We start from the raw sequence: 24,541 nt of genomic DNA on the forward strand, positions 1-24,541 counted from the left end.
CCCCTGCCCAGGAGTCGTGTCTCTCTTCCATTGGGAGAAATGATGAGGCAGTGTTACTGCTCTGACCCAAATGATCCACTCTTCATGGTGGAGGTTCTTCTGTGGCCCACTGTGGGAGGTAATTGGGGTGGGCTCAGCAGTCACACCTGCACTCTGCCTTGTTCCAGCAGGCTCCCTCTGCTGCTGATTGGCTCCTGAGTCCTATCTAACTACAAATTTCGTGTTCCGACAGTCCTGCCCCTTGCCCCAAGTGTGTCTAGCTGGCTTTGTATGTGAGTACTCTGAGGGTATTAATTATACTCTGGAAAAAGTCTTCTGAATGCCCTGTGACTTATTTCCTCGCGTGCACCTTCTCTGTTTCGTTGTGTCCCCTATTCTAAGACGTCCGGCCGCACAAGGGGACACTGTTGACTTCACGTTCACAGGCACGGAGTTCTCAGCACACATGCATCTTTAATAAAGCACAGGCAGGACAGGGCGTGGGGAGCAGAGGACGGCTGGGTTGGGATCTGGGAGGAGGGAGTGGGGACTCCCTAGGACAGAACAACTTAGAGGAGGGGCCAGAGGGGCAGGGCAGCAATGGGTTTTGGATTTGGTTAGCAAGAGCCAGGGAAGAGAAAGGAAGGCTATGGCAGGAGCCAGGTCAGTGGAAGACATTGGTAAAGAACACCGGAAGTCCGAACACGTGGGTGCCGGAGGCGGTCTGCCTGATACGCAAGGTTGAGCCAGCTAAGGGGCTGAAACCTATGCACAGATAGACCTGTGGCGCCGGCTGCTCCAGGGCAGGCCTGTGCTCCTGGGCGGGGTGGAGGCTGTGGTCTCCCTGCGCTGTAGCTTCAGGAACAGTGAAGAGTGGGGCCAGGCTGCTTGCTGGTCTGACGGGGTGGCGTGGCTCCTCGGTGTGGTTCAGCTGCCTGTGCCGACCTGCTCCCTCTGGAGGGCCTGCCCTGCTGAGGCTGCCTCTTCCTGCAGGGTGGCCTCTGCCTCTCTGGCCTCTTCCTGCAGGAGGAGCTGTGCGTGCGTACGCCCGGGTCTGGATTCTCATGGGTTTCACGTAAGCCACGGGTTTTGTGGGTTGGGCTGGCCCTGGGGAACCATCTGCTTCCGTGGGGTCTTCCTGTCACACACCCGAGTGGCCTGGCTCCCTCAGAAGCGCAGCAGAACCTACAGAGAGAAACAGAGTGAGAAGAGGAAAAAGCCTTTGGGGAAGGGAGAACAGGAAGGCACTTAAGGGATGGCCCGGAGACGCTCTGCAAATAGAGGGAGGGCCACAAGACAGGTCCTTGCGTGTGGGCCGTCAGCTCTGCCCAGGACCCCTTCAGGGCTCAGCACTTCCCATGATTCCATTTGGTCCCTGCAACGGCCTTGTCTGTTGGATATTGCAGCCTGCATGTGACCGAGGAGTGAATGGAGTTGGGAGTGCACTGGAGAGATTGTTGAATAAATGGCGTGGTGCTTGCCCTCACTTAGCGTAAACTTCAGCAGACAAGATGAGAGACCCAACAGAGACATACAGTGAGGCTCGCGAGTGACAGGTCAGGAAGTGCAGAACTGGGGGGAGACAAGAGAGGTGGCTCTGGGTGCAGAATGCGTCATTTCAGCTCCCTGCGCCTCGGTTCACTTTGTCCCGAAGCGGTATCATGGTGTGCCGACACCTGCTCATTACAGGCACTGCTTAGCTGAGTGCCTGGCCCAAGTGTGCATTCCAGCCTATATGGGTGGGGGGAGGTCAGACTTGTTCTGCTGTAACAAAACAGCTTTTATGTTTTTGTAACATAAGCCGGGACCTTAGTGCAGGGGATGCTGGAGGAAGGAGAGCCAAGATGGATAGCAGGAAGGGGCAAGCCCCTCCAGACACTTCTCAGCTAAGCTGTTCTGGCCCCAAGCAAGGCTACTGGAAGATTGACTTTTCCTTTTTTTGCTACTGGAAGATTTTAAGCAATGAGGTGATGTCATTACAGCTGGACTTCAGAAAGTAATGTGGGGACTAGGCAGGAAGTGGGCATGCCCAGGGACAGGAGATTTGAGGGACCTGAGGAAAAGTGACAAGAGCCAGGGACCCCCCTTCCCAAAGCAGCCCTCTGTGGCCTGGTGACTGCTGGGCAGGGGACTCTGAGACCACATCCAGTGTCTATCTCCTGACGCTGTTTGTGTGGCGGGAACTCTCTGCCCTCTAACCACCAGGGAAGGGCAGGAAGCCATTTCCCCAAGGTAGGGATCAAGGGAGGCGTGCAAGAGTGGGTGATGGAGAAGTGCTCAGTGTCACATTGGTCATACCGAGATGCTGAGGACTCCTTAGCCCTGTGAGTCTGGCGCACAGTCTGGACCTGGAGTCGCCTGCACAGACCTGTCAACTCTGCCCTGGTGGCACAGATCAGCCAGGGATGTGAGAGGGCCCTTTGGGACACGCATAGCATTCAAAGAAAAGCCAGGGAGGAAAACCAAGAGGAGGCATCCAGACCCCTTGGGGAAGAAAACCAAGGCGGGAGCAGCCTGCTGGGGCTGCTAAGTGGGACACGGCATGTCTGTCATGAGGCCATTGTAACTGCCCGGGGCAAGGCTGTCCCTGAGAATTTGTGAGGGCAGCTCTAGGGCAAGAGTTGGGGCTAAATCAGTCTCCAGGGCAGGGAGTGTGGGAGAAAAAAATGGCGCAGGTGATCATGGGGAAAAAGAAGCCAAGATCACGCGACACCTGAGGGGGGCATTCCTGCCCACCCTCCTGCCCCTGCCCTCAGCCAGGTTCTCGGCTAGGAAAACTCACAGCCACATGACTTGCCTCCCTTCACTCTACAAGCCAGTCAGTCTCAGCCCGGACGGGAAAGGTGTGAGACAGACGTGTGCTCTGCGGGGTTTTGTGGCCATGAACAGCCCTGTGTGCAGCTCCTCTGACAACATATCTGCGTGCAGGGAATGGCAGAATCAGAAAGAGACACAAGTCGTGCCCACGTCTGGAGCATGAAAGAAGAATTCAGGGACAGGTGACAGAATAATAGATACAAGGTTAAAGTCTCAGTGTTTGAGCATCAGAAATCAGAATCATGGGAGACCCAGGGCATGGGAAGCCTACGCTTTATCGACCCGTCGAATAGTGCTTAAGTGACCCTTCAGAGCCATCTGCATCTACCCTCCACCACTCAGTCCCGTAGCCCACTGTGGCTGCCATGCAGCCCGGAGGCGTGGGTGAGCTAGAAGGGGCCTGGGGCCTGCAGGGGGCCTCGCAGGTAGGACTCTGAGGACTCCATCTGACCTGCAAGAGTCAGTGACCAGACACCAGTGCAGAGATGGCGTGAGTGGCAGCACGCCCTGAGGGCCACGGCAGCCTTTCCGATTGCATAACTCTACGTGAACCCTCTCCCCTTTCTTGGCCTAGATGCACCCCCAGAAATGGAGGTGGGGAGGCTGCCTTGAACTAGCTGAAGCAAGCAGAGTCCATAAACCCCAGATATGCAAGGAGCAACCCAATAGGAGAAAATAGCGAACAGTCACAGGCAGTCTGCAAAATGAGCAAAACAAAAGGTCTGTATACATCTAAGATGCTACACCTCACATATTAACAAAACAATTTAAATCAAAAAAAACTGAGATACTATCATGCATCTATTAAAGTGGCAAAGATGAAAAGATCCAGGATATTCCGTATAAAGAGGTTTTGGAGAGCAATTTAATAACAGCTACCCAATGATCAGACCTTCCAGAAAAAGAGCAGGGTGAGGGTGCTTGGTTCCTCACAGATCAAGCAGTATGCAGCTCCAGTGACAATGCTAGTGTGAGGTTTACACAGAGGTGAAGGGTCAAGTGATGGAATCATCAGAATGCCTGAAACTAGACAGACATCTACAGAAACTTTACCCGTGACAGAGCTGGCTTTGCACAGCAACTAAAGACTTTGCCTGGGAAACCTGAGCAGCCTAAAAGAAAACTAAACAGCAGACCAACCCTATGAAGTCTGTGGCACCGTGGCCAGCACACCCCAGCCATGGGCCCCGAGCTCCCACTTAGCTTCGAAGTGAGCAGCGATCAGAACGCTGCCAACAGCAGAAGACTGTCCCCTGAGAGGAGAACCTAGACAAGCCACAAAGGCCGACGGAGGAAGCAGTTCCTGCCATACGTGAAAGCTGCTCTATAATTGATTCCCTCCAGAGAGAGGAGCGGGGAAGCTGTACCTGTGAATCAATTATACTGGTAAAGATACTTTTAAAAGGGAACATTTAGAAAACAAATACTAGAACTTTTAAATTTAAAATATGATATCAGAAATTAAAATCTCCATGGAAGACATGAAAGCAAAATTGAATATATCTCCCAGAAAAAAGCAACAATCCAGAATATTGAAAAAGAAAGGTAATAGAATATAAGGAGAAATAAAGGCATATTACCATAAAATTTCTAAGTGCTGTAACAAACAGAAGACCCTAGAGCAGAGGGAGAGAGTAGGGGAAAGGAGCGGGAGTCAGAATGTCTAAGACATCGCCAAAGCAACATTAGAACGTAGAAGATAGTGGAAAATGTCTTCAGAATTTCAGGGAACACATTTCTCACCCAAAATTCAATACCCAACCAAACTACCACTACGAATCCTTGTCACACATGCAAGGCCTTTACAATTTTTCTTTTAATACATGTATTATTGGGAGCCTGTTAGAAAACTTACTCTAAAAAATAACAAACCAAAGAAGAAAAAGCTATAGGAAATGGGATGAAACTTAAAAGAAGGAAAGGAACTGCTTGTTATCGGCAAAGGGAGACCCCAAAATGACGGCTGGAAGCTAGCTTAGAGCAGCCAGTGTAGGTTGGAGCCAGTCTAGGCTGAGAAGGCGCAAATGATAGAACGCTTGATGGTGTTGGAATTCAAACACCTGGGGAAGAATTTCAGGGAATTACTGATCCGCAAGCAAAAATAATCCAAGACAAAGTCATGGAAAATTTAACTTATGTGAGAGGGGAAAAGACATCTTAGTATTCCTCAAACATGACATTTTCAGCTGAGTTTCTGGGAGGTAGGGTGGGGCAGAAAGTGAGGGAGGGCTGGAATGGGTGGGTCAGGGCGTAGAGAGGGCTTTGCTGGTGCTGGTGAGAAAACAGGAATGGATACACTGGAGCTGATGCTCCTACAGCCAGCAGGGAAGCCCATACACGGTCTAACATGACAAACAAAAATCAGTACTGTGCAGAGATTATTTCCAGAATGAGAGCTAATGTTAAACTGTTTAGGGGCCGGCTCTGGCACAGCAGGTTCATGCTTCAGCATCCCAGATGGGCACTGGTTGCAGTCCCAGCTGCTCCACTTCCAGTCCAGCTTCCTGCTAATGTGCCTGGGAGGTCAGCAGAGGATGGCCCAAGTCCTTGGACCCGTGCACCCATGTGGGAGACCCAGAGGAAGCTCCTGGCTCCTGGCTTCAGATTGGCCCAGCTCTGGCAGTTGTGGCCATATGGGGAGTGGCCTATCAAATGGAAGACCTCTCTCTGTCTCTCCCTCTGTAATTCTTCCTCTCAAATAAATTCTTAAAAAAAAATCTGGAAAAAAAATCAATAAAGCCAAAAGTTCATTCTAAAAAAAGAAAGAAAGAAATGGTTTCCTCAGATGTAAGCTGATTATCCTTAAGGTGTGGGAAAATGAGAAAGGGCAGGGACTGCTGTGTCTCCTAATATGCCATATTCAGACCTCTGTGTTAACACAAGGAAACACCGAAAGTATAGGGGGGAAGACAGGAAAAAATCAAAAAGAAAGCAACAGGCATTTGGCAGTACCTTGATCACAGGCCATGGAGCACAAGCAACGCTGTTTCTGCGGCCTTTGTCCCTCCATAAGGAATCTGAGTGGGTAGAGAGGATTAAGCACATTAAGCTGGGGCCAGAACCACACCCTTGTTTTCCAAGCACCACACAGATCCCGTCTCCCCACGGCACCACTCACGGTGGGCACCGCTGCTCGCTGCCCTCCATGAGCCTGGCTGCATGTGGGCCACAGCTGAGGGGGCTGTGTGAAGGCTGTGGGCTTCAGAGGACGAGGAGAGGTGGCCATATTACACAGGGACGGGCCTAGAGCTCAGCTGGCCAATTCATTCCCATTCCTACAGGTAATCTCATGGGAGACATGAGATTAATGTTGGTCAAGTGAAGGAACAGTCCCACCCTAGAGGAAGAGGAACAGATGGGGGAGGGGGAGCACAGCCTGAGAGCAGAGTCCTACTGGCTCTTCCAGGGCTCCCAAGATTCTGTCCCCACAGGGACAATGCAACATCTGCCCGTCTCCATGGGGACTCCCAGACCAGTACCTGATCTCCGTGAGGTGGTGTTCTTTGCAGCTGGTCTTGAAGTCTGAGAAGCAGGAACCACTTCAAGGAGCTCCTTCAAGGAAGAGAGGCCTGAGGGTTTGGAGTCTCAGAATAGCCACAGGATCAGGGCTGTGGTCCTGATGTCAGCCTTCCAATGTAGCTCCCACCAGGCAGGAAGGAGGGAGCACGGAGCAGGCTGTGACCACCCAGGAGCCCTGCAAGAAGCTGACTGCTCTGTGCTTCGTGCGCATTGTCTTTATATAGCTTTGTCACTCACCAGTTTGAGACGTGATTGGACAGAAGTGGAGAGCAGGGGTGGGACCAGAGTAGGTGGAGCCATGATAGGATAGGCTGGCTTGAATTGGGAAGATCACTACTGGGCTAGTCTTCTGCCTGTCAAATGGGGCCCTGCCATGATGAAGTTGTTCATAGGTGTAAATGATTGGTTGGTTGATGGATTAACCAAATCATTACAGGAGAAAATGTATACATAATTTTGATTTAGTTAACTGTTAGTGAAAGGGAGGTGTGGTCCCCTGGGAGTGACTAATAGACAGATCTCATTAGGTCTAGAGGTGTGGGTGGAGGGACATTTGGGCTGAGATTTGAACAATTAGTTGACTTCAGCCAGGTTGGGGGTGGGGGCAGGGAGGGGATGCACTACAGTGGAGCACGGGCTGAAGCCCAGATATGAGTGGGAACTCAGACCATTTCTAGAATGGAGGGGAGGCCAGTGCCAGCCTGAGGGGGCTCTTGGGAGTGGGGGCCAGGGACACCGCTTGATTCTGGGCTCGTTCTGAGGGCAGGGAGAGCCTGGAAAGGTGTAAGGTAACGGACAGTGATTAACCCACCCTGGCTGTGGCATGAAGGACAGAGGGTGTGCAGATCCAGTCAAGAGAGGGAGGAGCATGCCGCAGCCCTCAGGTTGAACTCAGGATCTTGGAAGACAAGCTCAGGTGACGGTAAAAGGGAGCTTTCCATAGCTGGGGAGACATTTACAAAGGAACCAAAGTTGGTGATGGTGTGGTGAGGCCAGGAAGGGTAAGGACACTGCCACGCTGATGGCCCCTCATGTCAGAACAGACCAGGCGCCTGCTCTGAGCAGGTTTGTGAGCCTGGTTGAAGGAGCTTTGGAGCGGCCATGTGGGAACATCAAGTGGCGTCTTTTTGATTGGTGAGATGTGTGTGTGAGACACAGGCCGCTGAGGTTCCACGTGCTGGGCACAGAAGAAGCAGTGTCCAAGCGGAGAATGTGGGGATGAGCCAGGACACAGGACGGGAACCCATGCTGGTGTCTGAGGCCTTCTTCTACAATGAGCACCTGAACAGTGCAGTTCAGGTAGGCAGTGTGCTTTTTCTTTTCCTTTGTGAAAGATCAACTTGATTCTACACAATAAAATATATTTGTTTTTTAATTTTTTTATTATTTTTTTTTTGACAGGCAGAGTTAGACAGTGAGAGAGAGACAGAGAGAAAGGTCTTCCTTCCATTGGTTCACCCTCCAGATGGCTGCCACGGCCGGCACGCTGTGCCAATCTGAAGCCAGGAGCCAGGTGCTTCCTCCTGGTCTCCCATGTGGGTGCAGGGCCCAAGCACTTGGGCCATCCTTCACTGCACTCCCGGGCCACAGCAGAGAGCTGGACTGGAAGAGGAGCAACTGGGACAGAATCCAGCGCCCCAACCAGGACTAGAACCCGGGGTGATGGCACCGCAGGCTGATGATTAGCCTAGTGAGCTGCAGCGCCAGCCAAAATACATTCACTTTAAGTACACGACTCAGTGTGTTTTGATTAACAAAGTTCATGGAAATACATATTATGAAAAAATGCATTGATTTCAAAATACTTTTGCACCAAGATAGCTTGTCTGTTAATTCCCCTTGTCCCTGAACCTTCTGAAGTCCTCTAGTACAGGCTCCCCACCACTGCAATTACGGTGCAAGCATTTTCCTCACCTCAGACAGCTCCCTGGGCCACTGGGCTGTCAAGCCCCTCCCTCACCCTCCGCCCAAGGCAGCCCGTGATCGGCTTTTTATCACTATTAATTGCTTTTTGCTTGTTCCGGGATTTCATATAGATGGAATCGTACAGGGTGTGCTCTTTTCATTCGTCATGATGTTGTTGAGGCTTACTCACGTTGTGATATCCATGAGTAATCCATTCTCTTTATGGCTGAAGAATGTTACCTTACAGAATATACCCCAGTATGCTTAACCTTTCACGAATTGATGGACATTGGATTATTTCCAGTTCTGGGACTTCATGAATAAAACTGCCATGAACTTCTGGGCAGACTTAAGCTTCATTTTACTTTGGTAAATATCTACTTTGGGATTTCTGGGTTGAATATCAAGTATTCTTTTAACTTGATAACTTCATTTAAAACTTAGCAAACTGGAACCAGAACTGGCACTGCAGGTTAAGCTGTAGCTTGCATCGCCGGCATCCCGTATTGAAGTCCTTGTTGCTCTGCTGAGATCCAGCTCCCCACTAATGTACTAGGAAAGCAGTGGGAGGTAGCCCAAGAGCTTGGACCCCACCCCCATAGGAGACCCAAATGCCATTGTGGGCTTCTGCCCATCTGGGGAGTGAACTAGTGGGTGAAAGATCTTTCTCTCTCTCTGTCTCTCCCTTTTCTGTCACTCTACCTTTCAAATAGATAAAATAAATCCTTTTAAAATAAGCTGTTTAACTGTTCTCCCAGTGGCTTTGTGATTTTACACTCCCTCCTGCCTGGGAGGAGAGCTCCGTTGCTCCACACCCCTGCTCTCCCTTGCCGACGTGAGCTACTATTGATGCTTCCCGTTTCAGCTGTTCGGTCTGCAGAGTGGTGTTCCTTGGCTTCTAATTTTAGTCCCCTTCATGACTAATGATGTGCGAGCATGTTGGTTTTTCTAAACAGGTGGTTTTTTAAAAATTATTTTAGAACAACTTTCAGCTCACAGAAAATCAGTGAGAATTTCTGGTAGGGTATTGTCATATACCCAAAACCCAGGTTAGCCCATTGCTGACAACGTTGGGTACGTTTATTATAATTAACAAACCAACAGCAACCATTTTTATCAACTAAACTCCCACGTTTATTTAGCTTTCATGCTTGTGCCCAGTGGACTTTTTCTGTCCAGGATCTCATCCAGGATAGCACCTTGCAATTAGTCGTGACTCCTCCTGGCCGACGATTTCCCAGCCCACCCTTGTTTGAGGACCTTGACCGTTCTGAGCACTGGCCGGGCGTGTTGTAGAATGTCCTCCATGATGGAATTTGTCTGGCGTGCTTCCGGTGATTGCACTGGGACTCCATGTTTTTGTGAAGAAGTCGATGGAGGGAAAACGCCCTTCTCCACATGCCCCGCCCAGGTGTCTGCTGCCGGCGTGGTGGGCGAGCTGACCTTGAGGACCTGACGAAGGTGACTGTCAGATTTCTCTTTTCCCTTCTTCCCTTGCTGCCTCCTCGGAGGTCGCTACACACAGCCCACAGCTAAGGAGAGGGGGGCTTCCCTTCAACCCCTTGAGGGAATCTCCCCAAAGTACTTGGAAGTCTTCCGTCTGGAAGATCTGTTCTCTGCCATGCATTTGTTTATGTCAGCATGGACTCAAGGCTACGTTTCCTACCTTGGGTTATAATCCCATTTTTTTTTTTTTTGACAGGCAGAGTGGACAGTGAGAGAGAGAGACAGAGAGAAAGGTCTTCCTTTGCTGTTGGTTCACCCTCCAATGGCCGCCGCGGCCGGCGCACCGCGCTGATCCGATGGCAGGAGCCAGGAGCCAGGTGCTTCTCCTGGTCTCCCATGAGGGTGCAGGGCCCAAGCACCTGGGCCATCCTCCACTGCACTCCCTGGCCACAGCAGAGAGCTGGCCTGGAGAGGGGCAACCAGGACAGAATCCGGCACCCCGACCAGGACTAGAACCCGGTGTGCCGGCGCCGCAAGGCGGAGGATTAGCCTAGTGAGCCGCGGCGCCGGCCCTATAATCCCATTTTTAATGAGATTAAGTGCTTAGTTATTTAGCTAAATGTTTCAGTTATTTTTATTATTTAATTATTGAATATTTCAGTTAAGTAATTACTTAGTTTGTTATTTTGCTGTGCAAAGGTTCATCTTTGTCTGCGGGCCGTCTCTCAGGTGGCTGCTGGGTACTTGTGACTTCCTCTCCGCAGTCCTCGTGGCTGGCTGTTTTGTTTTGAGAGCCTCCTTACTTCCTGGCACCAGAAGATGCTCTGTGCCCACTTTACATGGTTCCATCCTTACTGGGTTTCATGTGTTCATTGACCACACCTGCGCATCTTTTGTGAAGAGCCTATTCAAAACTTGGAGCATTTGGGGGTCGCCACGGCGGCACAGTGGGTTAAACCGCCATCTTCAATGATAAAGTGTCAGTGTAAGCCTTGCTCCACTACTGATCCAGCTCTCTGCTGATGCACCTGGGAAAGCAGCAGAAGGTGGCCAAGTGTTTGGATCCCTGCACCCACTTGGGAGACTCAGAGGAGTTCTTGCGTCCTGGCCTCTGCCTGGTTGCAAATATCTGGGGAGTGAGCCAGTGGGTGGAAGATCTCTTTCTCTCTGTGTCTTTTAAATAAATAAATATTTTTTTAAAAAAACTTACTATTTTATCATTGGGCTGACTTTGTGTTATTGAGCTGTGAAAGTTCTTTATGTATTATGGATTCCAGAGGTTTGATGGATGTGTTCTACCCCAGTCTATGACTTCTCTTTTCATTTCCTGAACAGTATCTGTCAAAGAACAGAAGATTTTCATTTTAATGAAGCCCAGTGTCTCAGGTTGTCTTTCCAGGAAGCCATCTCAGAAATAGAAATTCAAGAGCAGGAGGGTTTTGGTTTTTTTTTTGTTTACTTGCTTAAAGTTGTATTTATTTGAAAGGCAGAGTTACAGAGAGAGAGAAGGAGAGAGACAAAGACAGAGACAGAAAGATTCCATCCGCTTGTTCAGCCCCCACATGGCTACAGTGAAACCAGGAGCTTCTTCTGGTCTCCCACAAGGATGCAGGGGCCCGAGCACTCAGGCCATCCTCTGCTGCTTTCCCGGGTGCATTAGCAGAGCTGAATGGGACATGGAGCAGCCAGGACTTGAACTGGCCCAGATGGATTGCCAGCGTCACAGACAGCCCCTAAAACCCACTGTGCCACGGTGCCAGCCCCGAGCAGAAGGTTTTTAAGGGGTCCTTTTATTTTATTTTATTTATTTTTTTATCTTTTATTTAATGAATATAAATTTCCAAAGTACGACTCATGGGTTACAATGGCTTCCCCCCCCATACCGTCCCTCCCACCCACAACCCTCCCCTTTCCCACTCCCTCTCCCCTTCCATTCACATCAAGATTCATTTTCGATTATCTTAATATACAGAAGATCAGCTTAGTATACCTTAAGTAAGGATTTCAACAGTTTGTTCTAAGGGGTCCTTTTAAAGGAGTTGGAAGAAAGGAAGGGCCAGGTAGTCTCAGTGTTGTCCTCATCCAAACCTGAAGGATGCTTTGGTGACAGCGTGACCTGTGAGAGTTGTGCTCTGTTGGAACAGCAGCTGGGTGCACACTGCCATGAAGAGAGTATACCCAGGAGGAAGGGGCTCACTTCCGTGAGATAAGCTTTTGGGGACCCTGCTGGGTGTGGGAGCTGGGGTCTGTCTCAGCTCGCTAGGGCAGTGGTCCTTATACTTGCTGCACATTAGGTTCCCTTGAAGAGCGTTTAAAACTCCCAGTGTCCAGACTGTGCTCCATTCCAGTAAAACCAGAACCTCAGTGAGTGAGATCAAGGAAAGAGAATCCATCTTTGTTTCCCAGGCGATGCAGTGTGCAGCTTGGTTTAAAAATCAGGAGCCCGAATCAGCACCACTTCTCATCCTTGGCTGTCCTTAAACTACCTGAGATTTTATAAAACAGGGATGCCTGGGTCCCACCCTCAAGATTCTGATGGAGTGTGGCCAGGAGGAAAAAAACAATCTCACCAGGAAGACATGAGATTCACTTTTTGTTGATGGATTTCTTCACAAAAATTATGAGCCCCAGGACACTCAACCCATGGGGGATACAGCTTGGGTCATTCCTTAACCATTGAGACTTAAATCTGTCGCTTCCACAGCCCATGGTGCAAAGCCGATGGAGTTGTGGCTGTGACACCGGGTTCTGTTTAATGTTCAGGCATCACACAAGGGCTGCTGAGTAGTAATTTGGTCTGCCACCAACCAAGAAAATGATAAGGACTTGAGAAAACAAGAAGAGCAGTTTTCAGCTGCTAGATGTGGCAAACACAATAATTATATGTTTTCCCTAAAAAACGCTTTAATATACTTTCAATATATACACAGAAAAAGTACTTCAGTGTTTTTCTCCCAGCTTTTTTTCCCTGTAAAATTGGCATGTGGCACACTATCTTCTGGCTGTAGGTAAGATGTCAAATTAGCGTGGGACCACTGCTTCCAAAGATAGCCTCAGAGACGTGCCAAAAGCCAGAGGGAGGTGGGTGGATTTGTCAAGCCAACAGTGCAAACAGAGAGAACCCCTTGGATGGGAGCCGGGAGAATGGGTGGGCAGACTGGGTTGTCTCCTAAGTGGGAGAGGGCAGCGCTTCCTGCACAGGAGGGAGGTTGGGGAGGGGCACTTCGGGGGTTTCCGTAGTCTGCCTGCACTGCTGTGGGACAAACCACAGCCTGCTGTTTGCACAGGAAGGCAGAAAGACAGCTGTGAGCCAAAGGAGCTACTCCAGAACGGAGAAGGGATTCCTGGGCATCACTGAGCAAGGCGGGAATCCCAGTGGAGTAAGGAACAGAAGATAGGAGTGAGGTATCCGTTGAAGGGGCAAGGAGAATGGAGAACAAGAAGCGGGAGCAAGGCCCACTGGGTTGAGTGCCGCCAGGGGAGGGGGGTGAGGATGAAGCCTGAAGGGAGACACAGTGCGGCCAGGAAGCACCGCCTGGCAGAGCCCGCAGAGCCGCCTGCGCACTGAGGAGTGAGACCACGGCCTCTGCACCTGAGCTCCAGCTCAAACAAAACAGAGCAGGGAGCTTTTGTGCGCTGTGTGCCCGACCTGGCGCAAACGTGGCTCTCCCTGTTTCCAGCCCACTGGAGCGGCCACCCTGATAGAGGTCACATTTGTGTGCTCTCTGGAGCTGGCTTCTGGGTCAAGCTTTCTGTCCCATCAGTCTGTGTCTGCATCGGAACCGGCGTTCTAAGGTTGTTCCTTTATGTGTTTCATATCAGTTAGAGACAGTCACTCCCTTACTTAGCTTTTCTAAAACTGACTTAACTATTCCTCTTCTTTTAACAACAACCTGCACTATTTTGTGAACCAGTTTTCATTTTGGAAAAAAAAAAATCTGGGGGATTTTGAATTACATTAAAATAAATAGGTTAAGGAAGAGTTGACATGTATTTCTGAATAAACTTTTGACTTTAGAATACTTTTAATAATTTACAGAAAATTTACAAAGAAAACACAAAATTGTTGCATACCCCACATCCAGTTCCCTGTTCCTAACCTCTTACATTACTTACAATTACTGTATATTTGTTAGAATTAATGAAACAGCATTTTGAAATTTAGTTAGTGAATTAATCAGAGAGGCGAAGGGAGAAGAAGTGCTCCTGTCTGTCAGTTCACTCCCCAGATGCGGTCAACAGCTGAGGGCTGAAGCCTGGAGCCAAGAACTCAATCCTTGTCTCCCATGTGGGAGGCAGGAACTCACTACCTGAACCATCGCCACGGCCTCCCAGGGTCTTCACTAGCAGGAAGTTGCAATCAGAAGCCAAAACTGGGCCTCAAACTTCGGTACTCTGATCTGGGATGCGGGCATTTGAACCAGCATCTTAACCACTAGGCCAGATGCCAGCTGCTAAGGAACCAGTATCGATTAGCAAAGTTCATACCTGAGTCGGATTTACCTGGTTTTTACAGGCTGCTCTTGCTCTGTTCCAAGATACCACATCTAGTTGGTCTTCTGTCTCCTTCGGCTCCCCTTGCCTGTGGCAGTTTCTCACAGTCACTCTGCTCGTGGTGACCTTTGTCATCACTTTGAGGAGGAGCGGTCAGATAGTCCATAGAAGGGCCTGTAACTGAGATCTGTCTGGTGTTTGCCTCTTGCTTCGGCTGGAGTTGGGTGTTTTAGGGAGGGAGACCAAAGAGGAACGTTGAGCTCATCCTGTCAGGGCTCCCACCATCAACATTGCCTGTGATGCTGACCTTGGCCACCTGGCAGAGGTCATGTTACCTGATCACCTCCCCACCCTCACCCCTCTGCAGCTGTTCTTACCCTCTCCACCATGTCCCTAGGAAGGCTCTCCCAGAGGGAGGGGCGTGCTCTGCTCCCCGAGGGCAGTGTATCAGCCTAAATTACTTGGAATGTTTCTATGTGGTAGACTCGTTGATTCCCCCCACACACGTACTTCTGTATGGACTCTAGGAAATGAGTTTTGTGCTTTAGGTTGGAATCCAGTGCTACACCACCACTTTGTTCTTCAAAGATTCTACCGGTAGCCTTTGGGCTGTGTCTGTTAAGCACGCCCATCATTTTAGGTCTTGGTAAGTGTTACCTTGAAACATTTTAGTGCTTCTTTGATGCGTTTATTATTTTCTGTCCCTGTGTGAATAGATCTTTTTTGATGGCTCTGGTTACTTATATAGAGAATTCATTCACTTGAATCTCCTATTTAGACTGAGTCCTCTTAATTAGTTCCAGTTTTTTTTTTTTTCTTTGACACTCTTGGGAAATATAGACATATAAACATATTGCTTTTAAATAATTACAAGTTTGTGTCTTCACCTCTTATTTATGGCTCACTTGTAATTGAAGTAGCTAGAAACTGCAGTAAAATGTTAAAAATGATAGAAACCAATATCCACATTTTACTCCTAATTTCTATCAAAGTTTAATGTGATGGCTACTGATTTGAGATTGAGTTTCCAGGCCCATTAGAATCCTACCAAATACTCAATTTCTCAGTTAAGTATTGGCAAGAAAGCTGTGGAAGTTTATCTGTGATGGGAAATGCTTACAGTGTGTTAAATAAAATGCAGGATCCCAAGTAAAATGCAAGATGCCTGTTCCTTCTTTATGCAAGGAGAGCTTCCATGCATGCACGTGGTATAGTGAGTCTGCTCTGTGCCGGGAGTCCACACCCGGCTTCCTTCTGCCTGCCCCTCTGGCTTCCAGAGGGTCTTCACGTCCCTTTCCTACTCCGTGGCCACATCTGGCCACTGTCAGCAATGAAAAAAGTATGGAAAAACTCACGGTAGTCTAAATCCAGCTGTGACCTCACATACACTTAGAGCTGCCCCTTCCCAGGCCCGGCCACACTGCTGGGCCCCAGGACCAGCCCGAGGGCCAGGGAGGGCACCACCTGCACTGGCCGTCTCCGTGTTGCTGCATCCTAAGGGCAGAGGTGTTCCCACAGGCCTCCTCTCCAGGCTGAAGGAGATGGAGGGTGGTGAGGACATGGACACTGTTGAATCCTGCCCAGATGTGCCGAGCTCCAGTTTTTGGAAGGTGGGAGACAGTTCTCTGAGATGACCAGAAGTGTCATCACTGTCAGATCTGAAAGGCTGCACACAGAAATGTTGTATTTGAGAATCGTGCACAGGCAACTTTTCTTTATTCTTTGTGTGTGCATCTTATCTGATGGGCCGCCAGGACTGGAGTCGCCTTCCATCTCCCACAGCCCGGTGCTTTGATTCATTTGCTTTGCAGGACACCGTGAGGCAGCCGGAGGAGCCCCCTCCCTTGAACTGCCTTTTAAATTTGACTTCACATCGTGACACGAGCCTGGCTGCGAGGTGGGGACAGGTGACTGGCAGCTTCACTGTCCCGCCGTGGTCAGTTGTCCAGGCCAGGTCGCATCTTCCTTCCCTCAGTGAAGTCTCGAGCAGGGCTCCCAGCTTTTCTGATCCCTAAGAAGTAGAAAAACATCCTGTCCAATCCCCCTCCTAACTCCAGGCTCTCAGCTAGTGGAAGCCGCTTGCTTCTCCTGCTCTTGCCTCAATGAGGTTCTTGGTGGGAGAGGAATAGGGGTGGCTTTTCCTCCCTCCTTCTCCCTGCATGCTCTCTGTCACATGTTCTGTGGCTCCCTAGGATCCTTGGGGTTGGGGATGACAACAGGTAGAGTTGCACTTTCTGTGGCCATGGCATTGCCAGGATTCCCTGTGTGCCCCAGGCCTGCACACTGTCTCCTATGGACTGAATGTCTGTCCTCCCCTGCATTCATCTACTGGGACCCCAGCCCACAAGGTGGTGGGGTCAGAGTGGGCTCTTTAAGGGGTGATGAGATCGCAAGGGTAGAGCAGCTGTGAGGGAGGGCAGTGTCCTCCCAGGAGAAGCCCAGGAGAGCCCTCCAGCCCCTCTTTCCACAGACAGGGCACTGTCTAGGGTCCCAGTCTAGAGATCGGCAGAATGCAGCCTAGACGAGGGCCCTTCTGGAATTCGGCCACACAGCACCCAGATTGCAGGCTCTCAGCCTCTGGAATCCATTCTGTGGTGGACGAGTCACTGAGTGGCTGCTCTTTTTCTGTAGGCCTCCTGGCATGAGCACGTCCGACGGGGTGGGAGCAGGGGGGTGGGTGGCAGAGGGGGAGATAGCCCGTTCTGCTGTGCTGTTTGAATATCACACTGGACAGCTCACGTGCTGACCCCGGCCTGCTCTACGGAAGGTGAGACTGTTCAAAGACCTGAGATAATGCAGCCCACTGGGCCGAGTGGGTGATGCCAGGGGCCCCTTCCCCCAACAGACTCCCAGCCAAGGTGCCAGGAGCCCCCCAGGGCCAGGCTGTGGGTGACCTCCTGGCCAGAGGGTGGTATTGGTCTTTTCTGTCCCTGCTCATGGTTTCTCTAGAGGCAGAAAACAAGGATCCAAGCCAATACCTCATCAAAAATTGTCTTTATGATAGCTTGGATCCCAAAAACCAACATTCCCTGTAATTCTGTTTGCATCAAAGAGGAAAGCAGGCAACCTGAGATGACGTTGACTTGGCCAGAGCACAATTCTACAGCAAGGAAATAGGGGCTGGCGTGGTGACGCCGTGGTCCACATCCTGCTGCTCCCCTTCTGGTCCAGCTCCCTGCTATGGCCTGGGAAAGCAGCAGAGGATGGCCCAACTGCTTGGGCCCCTGCACCCATGTGGGAGACCTGGAAGAAGCTCCTGACTTTGGCTTTTGCCTGGCTCAGCCCTGGCCATTGCAACCATTTCAGAAGTGTACTAGTGGATGGAAGATTTCTCTGTCTTTCTTTGTGTCCCGCCCTCTTTCTACTTCTGACTCTCAAATAAATAAGGAAATATTTTAAAAGAAAGCAGGAAACAGACTCTTTACACCAACTACTTCAGGTCTCTGCTGAGCCCTGCTTCTGACCTGAATGGCCTGTCAAAACCAGGGGTCTCCACCCACTCCCCATGAGAAGGAAGGCACCCGCAGTACAGCTGATTGTGTCCAGGCACTTTCCTTATTTCATTTTTCCCCACCACTAAAAAGAAAAGAAAAATCAAACCTTACTTTGATTTCTAGGCATAGCATTTTATTTCCTCGAAGTTGAAAATTCCTCTCCCTTGGGGCCAGTGCTGTGGTGTAAAGCCATGTGCTGCAGCACCAAGTCCAGTCCAATCCCCTGCTAATGTACCTGGGGAAGAAGTGCAAGATGGTCCTAGTGCTTGGGCCCCTGCACCCTCGAGGGAGACCTGGAAGAAGCTCTTGTCTCTTGGCTTTGTATTGGCTCATCTCTGGCTGTTGCAGCCATTTGGGGAGTGAACCAGCAGATGGAAGAACTCTGTATCTCCATCTTTCCCTCTCTGTAACTCTGACTTTCAAATAAATCTAAAACAAAACAAAACAAAACAAAAAACAACTCTCCCCTCCCCCAATAAAGATTTCCTTAAGTACATGAAATCAATAAAGGCTTATTTATTTTTATTTTGTGAATTATTTAATGAACTCCACTCATCTTTTTTTTTTTTATTTTTTTGACAGGCAGAGTGGACAGTGAGAGAGAGAGACAGAGAGAAAGGTCTTCCTTTGCCGTTGGTTCACCCTCCAATGGCCGCCGCGGCCGGCACGCTGCGGCCGGCGCACCGCGCTGATCCGATGGCAGGAGCCAGGAGCCAGGTGCTTTTCCTGGTCTCCCATGGGGTGCAGGGCCCAAGCACCTGGGCCATCCTCCACTGCACTCCCTGGCCACAGCAGAGAGCTGGCCTGGAAGAGGGGCAACCGGGACAGAATCCGGCGCCCCGACCGGGACTAGAACCCGGTGTGCCGGCGCCGCAAGGCGGAGGATTAGCCTAGTGAGCCGTGGCGCCGGCCCATCTTTTTTTTTTTTAGATTTATTTATTTATTTGAAAGTTAAAGATACAGAGAGGCAGAGGCAGAGAGAGAGAAATCTTCCATCTGCTGGTTCACTCCCCAGATGACTGCAATGGCCAGAGCTGCGCCGATCTGAAGCCAGGAATCAGGAGCTTCTTCTAGGTCTCCTACGCGGTTTTGAGGCCCAAGAACTTGGGCCTTCTTCTACTGCTTTCACAGCCATAGCAGAGAGCTGGATCAGAAGTAGAGCAGCTGGGATTCGAACCAGCGCCCACATGGGATATTAGCACTGCAGGCGGCATCTTTACCTGCTACAACACAGTGCTGGCCCCGTCATCTTTTTTATTATTATCGTGGTAAGGGCACATCACAAGAGACCTTCTCTCCAAGATTTTCAATGTGCAATGCGATGTTGTTAACCACAGGGACCGTGCTGCCCAGCAGGCTTCTGGAGCCAGGGACTGTCCTAATGTGGGTTTCTGCCCTTACAGCTGTGTATCTACACGTTTATAAAAGAAATTAGTTTACAAGGATTCTGTAATTAGGCATCTGGGTTCTGAGTAGGGTGCAGACAGCCACCAGGCCTCTCTCCGGAGAAGGGGAAACTCGCTGGGAGAGGCGGCGAAGCTGAACAGCCCTGGCTGGGACAGAAAGAAAATCAATAGAGCCTGGACACTGGGAGATGATAAATCCAGACCAGACGAGGGAAGAAATCACTCCTGGAGCTGACCTCAGTGAGAGATTTCGCCAGACTTTTATAGAGCTGAGAATTTACCCGTTTGTCCAGACCTGGGGGGAAGAAATCTACCCATCAAAATTTCAGCACTGTCGTTGAAGGTCGTTTTTGCTTGTGGATAAATTTATCAAATTCGTTCATGGTTCCTGGTGTAGTCCATCTTTCTGCCTTTTTCTCTAGTTCATTTCGATCAATTGTGTTTTTTTAAGAAACCTCCTGGTTTTTCAAGGTTGCAAATATACAAGCATATAGATGAAAGTGATATTCATGTATGACCTCACTCTGTAGGGGGAAAAAACTCTCTCATTCCATTAAAAATTATTTCTCCCAGTCCTTAGTTTTCTCTACTGCTAACAGGCTGTGGCCAATAAATTAGGCACCTGTGTTTTTACTGTATTGATCACTAGTCTGTAAAGAAAATAACAAACTGTTTTTCTCCTACCATATTCTCATTCAGCAGTCTCCGGGCTTCACTTCTGACAAGGAATGTGTGTGGGTTTTTCCTGTCATGCCAAGCAGTTCTCTAGTGGACACCTGCTGGGCGTCCTACATTTCAATTCAGTTCTGGCTCTGTCGACCAGGAGCCAGCACCAGAGCCCGCAGTTCGAGGGCTTGGTCACGCAAGACTGCCCCCACGTCACATGCCAATTGCAAACCCCAGCTTGTGACTTGTGCTTCTGACAACCTGCCAGATACTGGGGTTCCTGTGACCCTCCCCCGACTGCTGGGATCCTCACAAAAATTAGGGGAATATTCTATTCATTATTACCAATGTACTACAAAGGATATTTTATTTTCTTATTTTTATCTGAAGGAGAGACAGAGGGGGCTCCTACCTGCTGGCTCATTCCCCAAATGCCCACAATAGCCAGAGCTGGACGAGGCCAAAGCCAGGAGCCTGGAACTCAGTCCAGGTCTCCCACATAAGTGGCAGAGACCCTGATGCCTCCCAGGATGTGCGTTAGCAGGAAGATGGAGTCAGGAGCCGACTGGAACTCAAGCCCAGACATTCTGACACGGGATGCCAAGTGCCATCCTAACCTGCGCACCAAGCACCACCCCTGTTTTTAATGGATAAAATAAATGGTACAGATGAAATGGTATGAAAAGCAAGGTGCAGGACAGTCCCATGCACAGCAGCTTCTGGGGGGAGGTGGGGTTCGCTGCCCTGCCCCACTGCACAGGTGCTTCCTTGGTCATCAACCCAAAGTTCTCTGAACCCCCAGTCCTTTTGGATTTTGCTGGAGTTACTTTCTGTAGGCATGACTTAGGGCATTATTGGTCATTGGCGATCAGCTCAGCCTGCAGCCGTATCCCTTTCTCAGAGGTCAGGGGTGAGAATGAAAGTTCTAACCCTCTAATCACAGGTTTGGTTCCCCTCGCACCAGCTCCATCCAGGGACTGTCCAGGAGCCCCAGCCATCAGTCATCTCATTAGCACACAGAAAGACTCTCTCATCACTCAGGAGAGTCTAAGGTTTTTGGAGGAGACCCAACACATATTTGCGTGTTCCTCTTTATAAATAATAAATATAAGCTTTTATAAAAAGTCTCCTAAGGGACCTTCACAATGTTAGCTACTCACAGCTACTTCACTGGTGTTTTCTCGTTCCTTTACCTCTACTACTGCTGATACTCAGTATTTTCTTTAAACAAAATTATGTTTTTCCACCTAAGCGATTTTTCTCTGCTTTTACCCCCATGAGGGTGCACTGCAGTACAATTCTGACACTATCCCTGAGTTAGCATTGGACACTCCAGGTTATCCTCAGAGTCAGCCACAAGACAGTCCCCACTGCACGTGCACCTGCCAAGGCGCTTGGTGCACCTGCACTTCTAGCTGACCACATACAAATTCAGTTTCCCCTCACTTCTTCAGATTCCCTATTAATAAAACAACTCACCAAACTCATTGAAAGTGCTCTTCTTTTGGGGATGGGCTTTGCGGTGCAGGGGATTGAGCTGCCGTGTGGACGCCCGCATCCCATATAGGAATTCTGGCTTCACCCTGACAGGAGAGCTATATGGAATTCCAGGCTCCAGGCTTGGGCCTGGCCCAGCCCCGGCTGTTTCAGGCATTTGGGGAGTCAGCCGGCAAGTAAAAGATCCCCCCTCCCGCCTCTCTCTCTCTCTCTTTCTCTCTTGCTGTCACTTTGCCTGTCAAATAATAAATAAAAATAAATAAATCTTTATTTAAAAATGCTATTCTTACTAAAGTTTTATTATAAAAAGGCTACAGATCAGGAGCCAACAAATGGAGAGATATGCAGGAGAAACTGATGTGGCGGCAGGGGTTGGGAGCACAGAGCTTTGGCGGCCCTTCTGCTTGGAATCTCCAGACATCACCTGCCAACCCGCGGGCTGGATTCTGATCAAGGCTTTACCACCCAGCGTGCTTGATTAACTCCTGGGCACAAAACTGAACTCTGCTCTGCCCCAGCCCCACCCACTTCCCCTCCTCTGATTAGGCGGCTGAAAGCCCCAACTCTCCGGCTCTTGGGCAGAATTCTGTTGACCGGCCTGTGCCCTGAGACTGTCCAGGGTCCCACCAGGAGTTGTCTGGTTGGCACATCAATACACTCCCACCACTCAGGAAGTTACCAGGGTTTTTGAAGTCCTGAGCCAGGAATTATTTACCATTGAAATAGCTTAGAAACTCATTTCTCTGTGATTACCAAGTATTGATTAAGCAACTGACAGGCACTGTCTTAGGTTTTGAGAACCCCCAGTGAACACAACCAACAAGAATTTCTGCTTTCACAGAGCTTATGTTCTAAGGTGGGGGCAAGAGTGAACAAATGAGATACGAAAATAAAAACAGAGTAAGCTGGCAAGAGATAGTGCAAAGGCCAAAGAAAGTAGGTATGGTATTGGTAATGGAGACATTAAAAGCCTAGAAAGTGTAACCTAGAAAGACCATGAAATCCTGAGATACGGGGGAAGGCAGGATGACTTTTTTTCATAAACGCCTTTGTGATTTCTAAAACTCAAAGCAATGAGTGATAGAATGAGACAAGCATGTGTAAGAGATGTGCTTCAGGAGAACAGGTGGTGAGACCGAAAGGAAGGATGTAACTTGGGAGCAAAGGCCACCAAAGAGAGGCCAGCGCTGTGGCGTAGTGGGCTGAGGATCCTCCTGCAGTGCCAGTATCCCATATGAGCGCCGGTTTGAGTCCTGGCTGCTCCACTTCCAATCCAGCTCTCTGCTATGGCCTGGGAAAGCAGAGAAAGATGGCCCACGTCCTTGGGCCCCTACACTCATGTGGGAACCCAGAAGAAGCTCCTGGCTCCTGGCTTCAGGTCTGCCCAGCTCCAGCTGTTGAAATTATTTGGGGAGTGGCCGGCGCCGCGGCTCACTAGGCTAATCCTCCGCCTAGCGGCGCCGGCACACCGGGTTCTAGTCCCGGTCGGGGCGCCGGATTCTGTCCCGGTTGCCCCTCTTCCAGGCCAGCCCTCTGCCGTGGCCAGGGAGTGCAGTGGAGGATGGCCCAGGTGCTTGGGCCCTGCACCCCATGGGAGACCAGGAAAAGCACCTGGCTCCTGGCTCCTGCCATCGGATCAGCGCAGTGCGCCGGCCGCAGCGCGCCGGCCGCGGCGGCCATTGGAGGGTGAACCAACGGCAAAGGAAGACCTTTCTCTCTGTCTCTCTCTCTCACTGTCCACTCTGCCTGTCAAAAAAAAAAAAAAAAAAAAAAAAAAAAAAAAATTATTTGGGGAGTGAACCAGCAGATGGCTCTTTCTCTCTCTCTCTGCCCTCTGCCTCTCTGTAACTCTGCCATTCAAAAAAAAAAAATCTTTAAAAAAAAAAAAAGCCATCAAGGAAATAATTGTATCAGCAAAATTTACAACTATCCACTCATACCTATTTAAATACCTTTTATATTAAAATTCTTTTAGAAAAAAAACCTGGCATTGTGAATCTGTAACTCTCTAAGCTCCCCCGACCCCACTTTTCACCAGCAAGGAAGTCTTCCCAAAATCATATTTCTTCAGATTGCACAATGACATTCTTTTGTTAATTTCTTTTAAATTTTGTGTTGTTTTGTTTCACTTAGCCAGGGATTTGAATTATTATTCTTGTATATTTAAAAACCTGAGTCCTGTCCAACCACAGGCCGTCTGTGAAAAATCCATGTGGACTACACAGACAGAGGATGAAAGCACAAAGGGTGGAAAATGTCCGATTCCATGAAAATGCCAGTCAGAGCCTGCTGGTGGTAGATGAGCACGGGACGGCACAGGCATCGAACGCGAACAAAGAAGGAGCAGTAGAAAAGGGCACTGCACAGTGATAAAGGAGTCAGTTCTCCAAGAATCCTGAGCATATGTGCACCTAACAGCAGAGTTTTGAAAAACATGGAGCAGAAACTGGTAGGATTCAAAGAGGAAACAGACAAATCCATTATAGTGAGGAATGAAATAAGTAGGTCTTTGATTATTAATCAGTTCTGGCTTTCTGGCTATTTGAATTTTGTTTGTTATGCTATTATTTCTTCTGTTTTCTTTAGCTCCCCTTTTTAAGAAAAAGACTTTTTAAATTGAATTTTCATTTCCTTTTGACATTGAATGTACTTAAGCCTTTGAATATTCCTCTGAATATAGCCTCACTTGTTTCCGTTTGTTTGACTTTGCAGTGTTTTTGCTTCTGTGTTCAAATTCATTTTAATTAATTAGAGTCTTGTTTTTCTTTATTTTTCCCCCAGAAGATTTTCAGTACTGGTCAAAGGGGGAAAAATTATTAGGGTAATAATAGACACTAAAGAAGTTGAACAGGTAAAGAAAGATCCATGTGCCTGAAGGAAAAACCTGAAGAGTTCAAATATGTGAATTTTTCTTAAATTATAACATCCCATTCAAACTCAGGAGAGTAGTTGCAAAACGTACACAGAAGAATGTGTGTAAAAGAATGACAAGGGTGATCTGGTGCTTCCAGGTAACAAAAGAACTAAAATTTGCGACACCATGGTGGGGTCTTGTTGCTAGAATAGCTATACGGGTAAATGAGCAATCAATTTATCCGTGACTTTTATCGAGGGACATGGCATTGAGGAGCTGGCAAACAGGAAGAAAGGCTTAGATGTCAGAGGGAAAGGCCAGATTGTTCAGAAAGTGCTACCGGAATGCCGGCTAAATACTTTGAAAAAGTAAAGTCAGACCCTTAACTTTATTTCAGCATAAAAAAGTGAATCTATAAAAGAAGTAGAAGTAGAAGAAAACAAATGGTAAGTTACCCTATGCCC

General features: G+C 49.1%; 1 protein-coding gene across 1 annotated transcript in view; it reads right to left on the reverse strand.

Annotated features, from left to right (window-relative positions):
* Window positions 1-441: 441 nt before the first annotated feature.
* Window positions 442-24,541, reverse strand: part of PRR20G (proline rich 20G) — a 53,912-nt gene continuing 29,812 nt past the window's right edge. Inside the window, exon 2 of the mRNA XM_070049829.1 lies at window positions 442-1,117. Within this exon, the coding sequence (XP_069905930.1) occupies window positions 644-1,117 (474 nt within the window). The 3' untranslated portion in view covers window positions 442-643. The remainder of the gene's footprint in view (window positions 1,118-24,541) is intronic.

Source organism: Oryctolagus cuniculus, chromosome 10 (assembly GCF_964237555.1).
Source record: "Oryctolagus cuniculus chromosome 10, mOryCun1.1, whole genome shotgun sequence".
NCBI lineage: Eukaryota > Metazoa > Chordata > Mammalia > Lagomorpha > Leporidae > Oryctolagus > Oryctolagus cuniculus.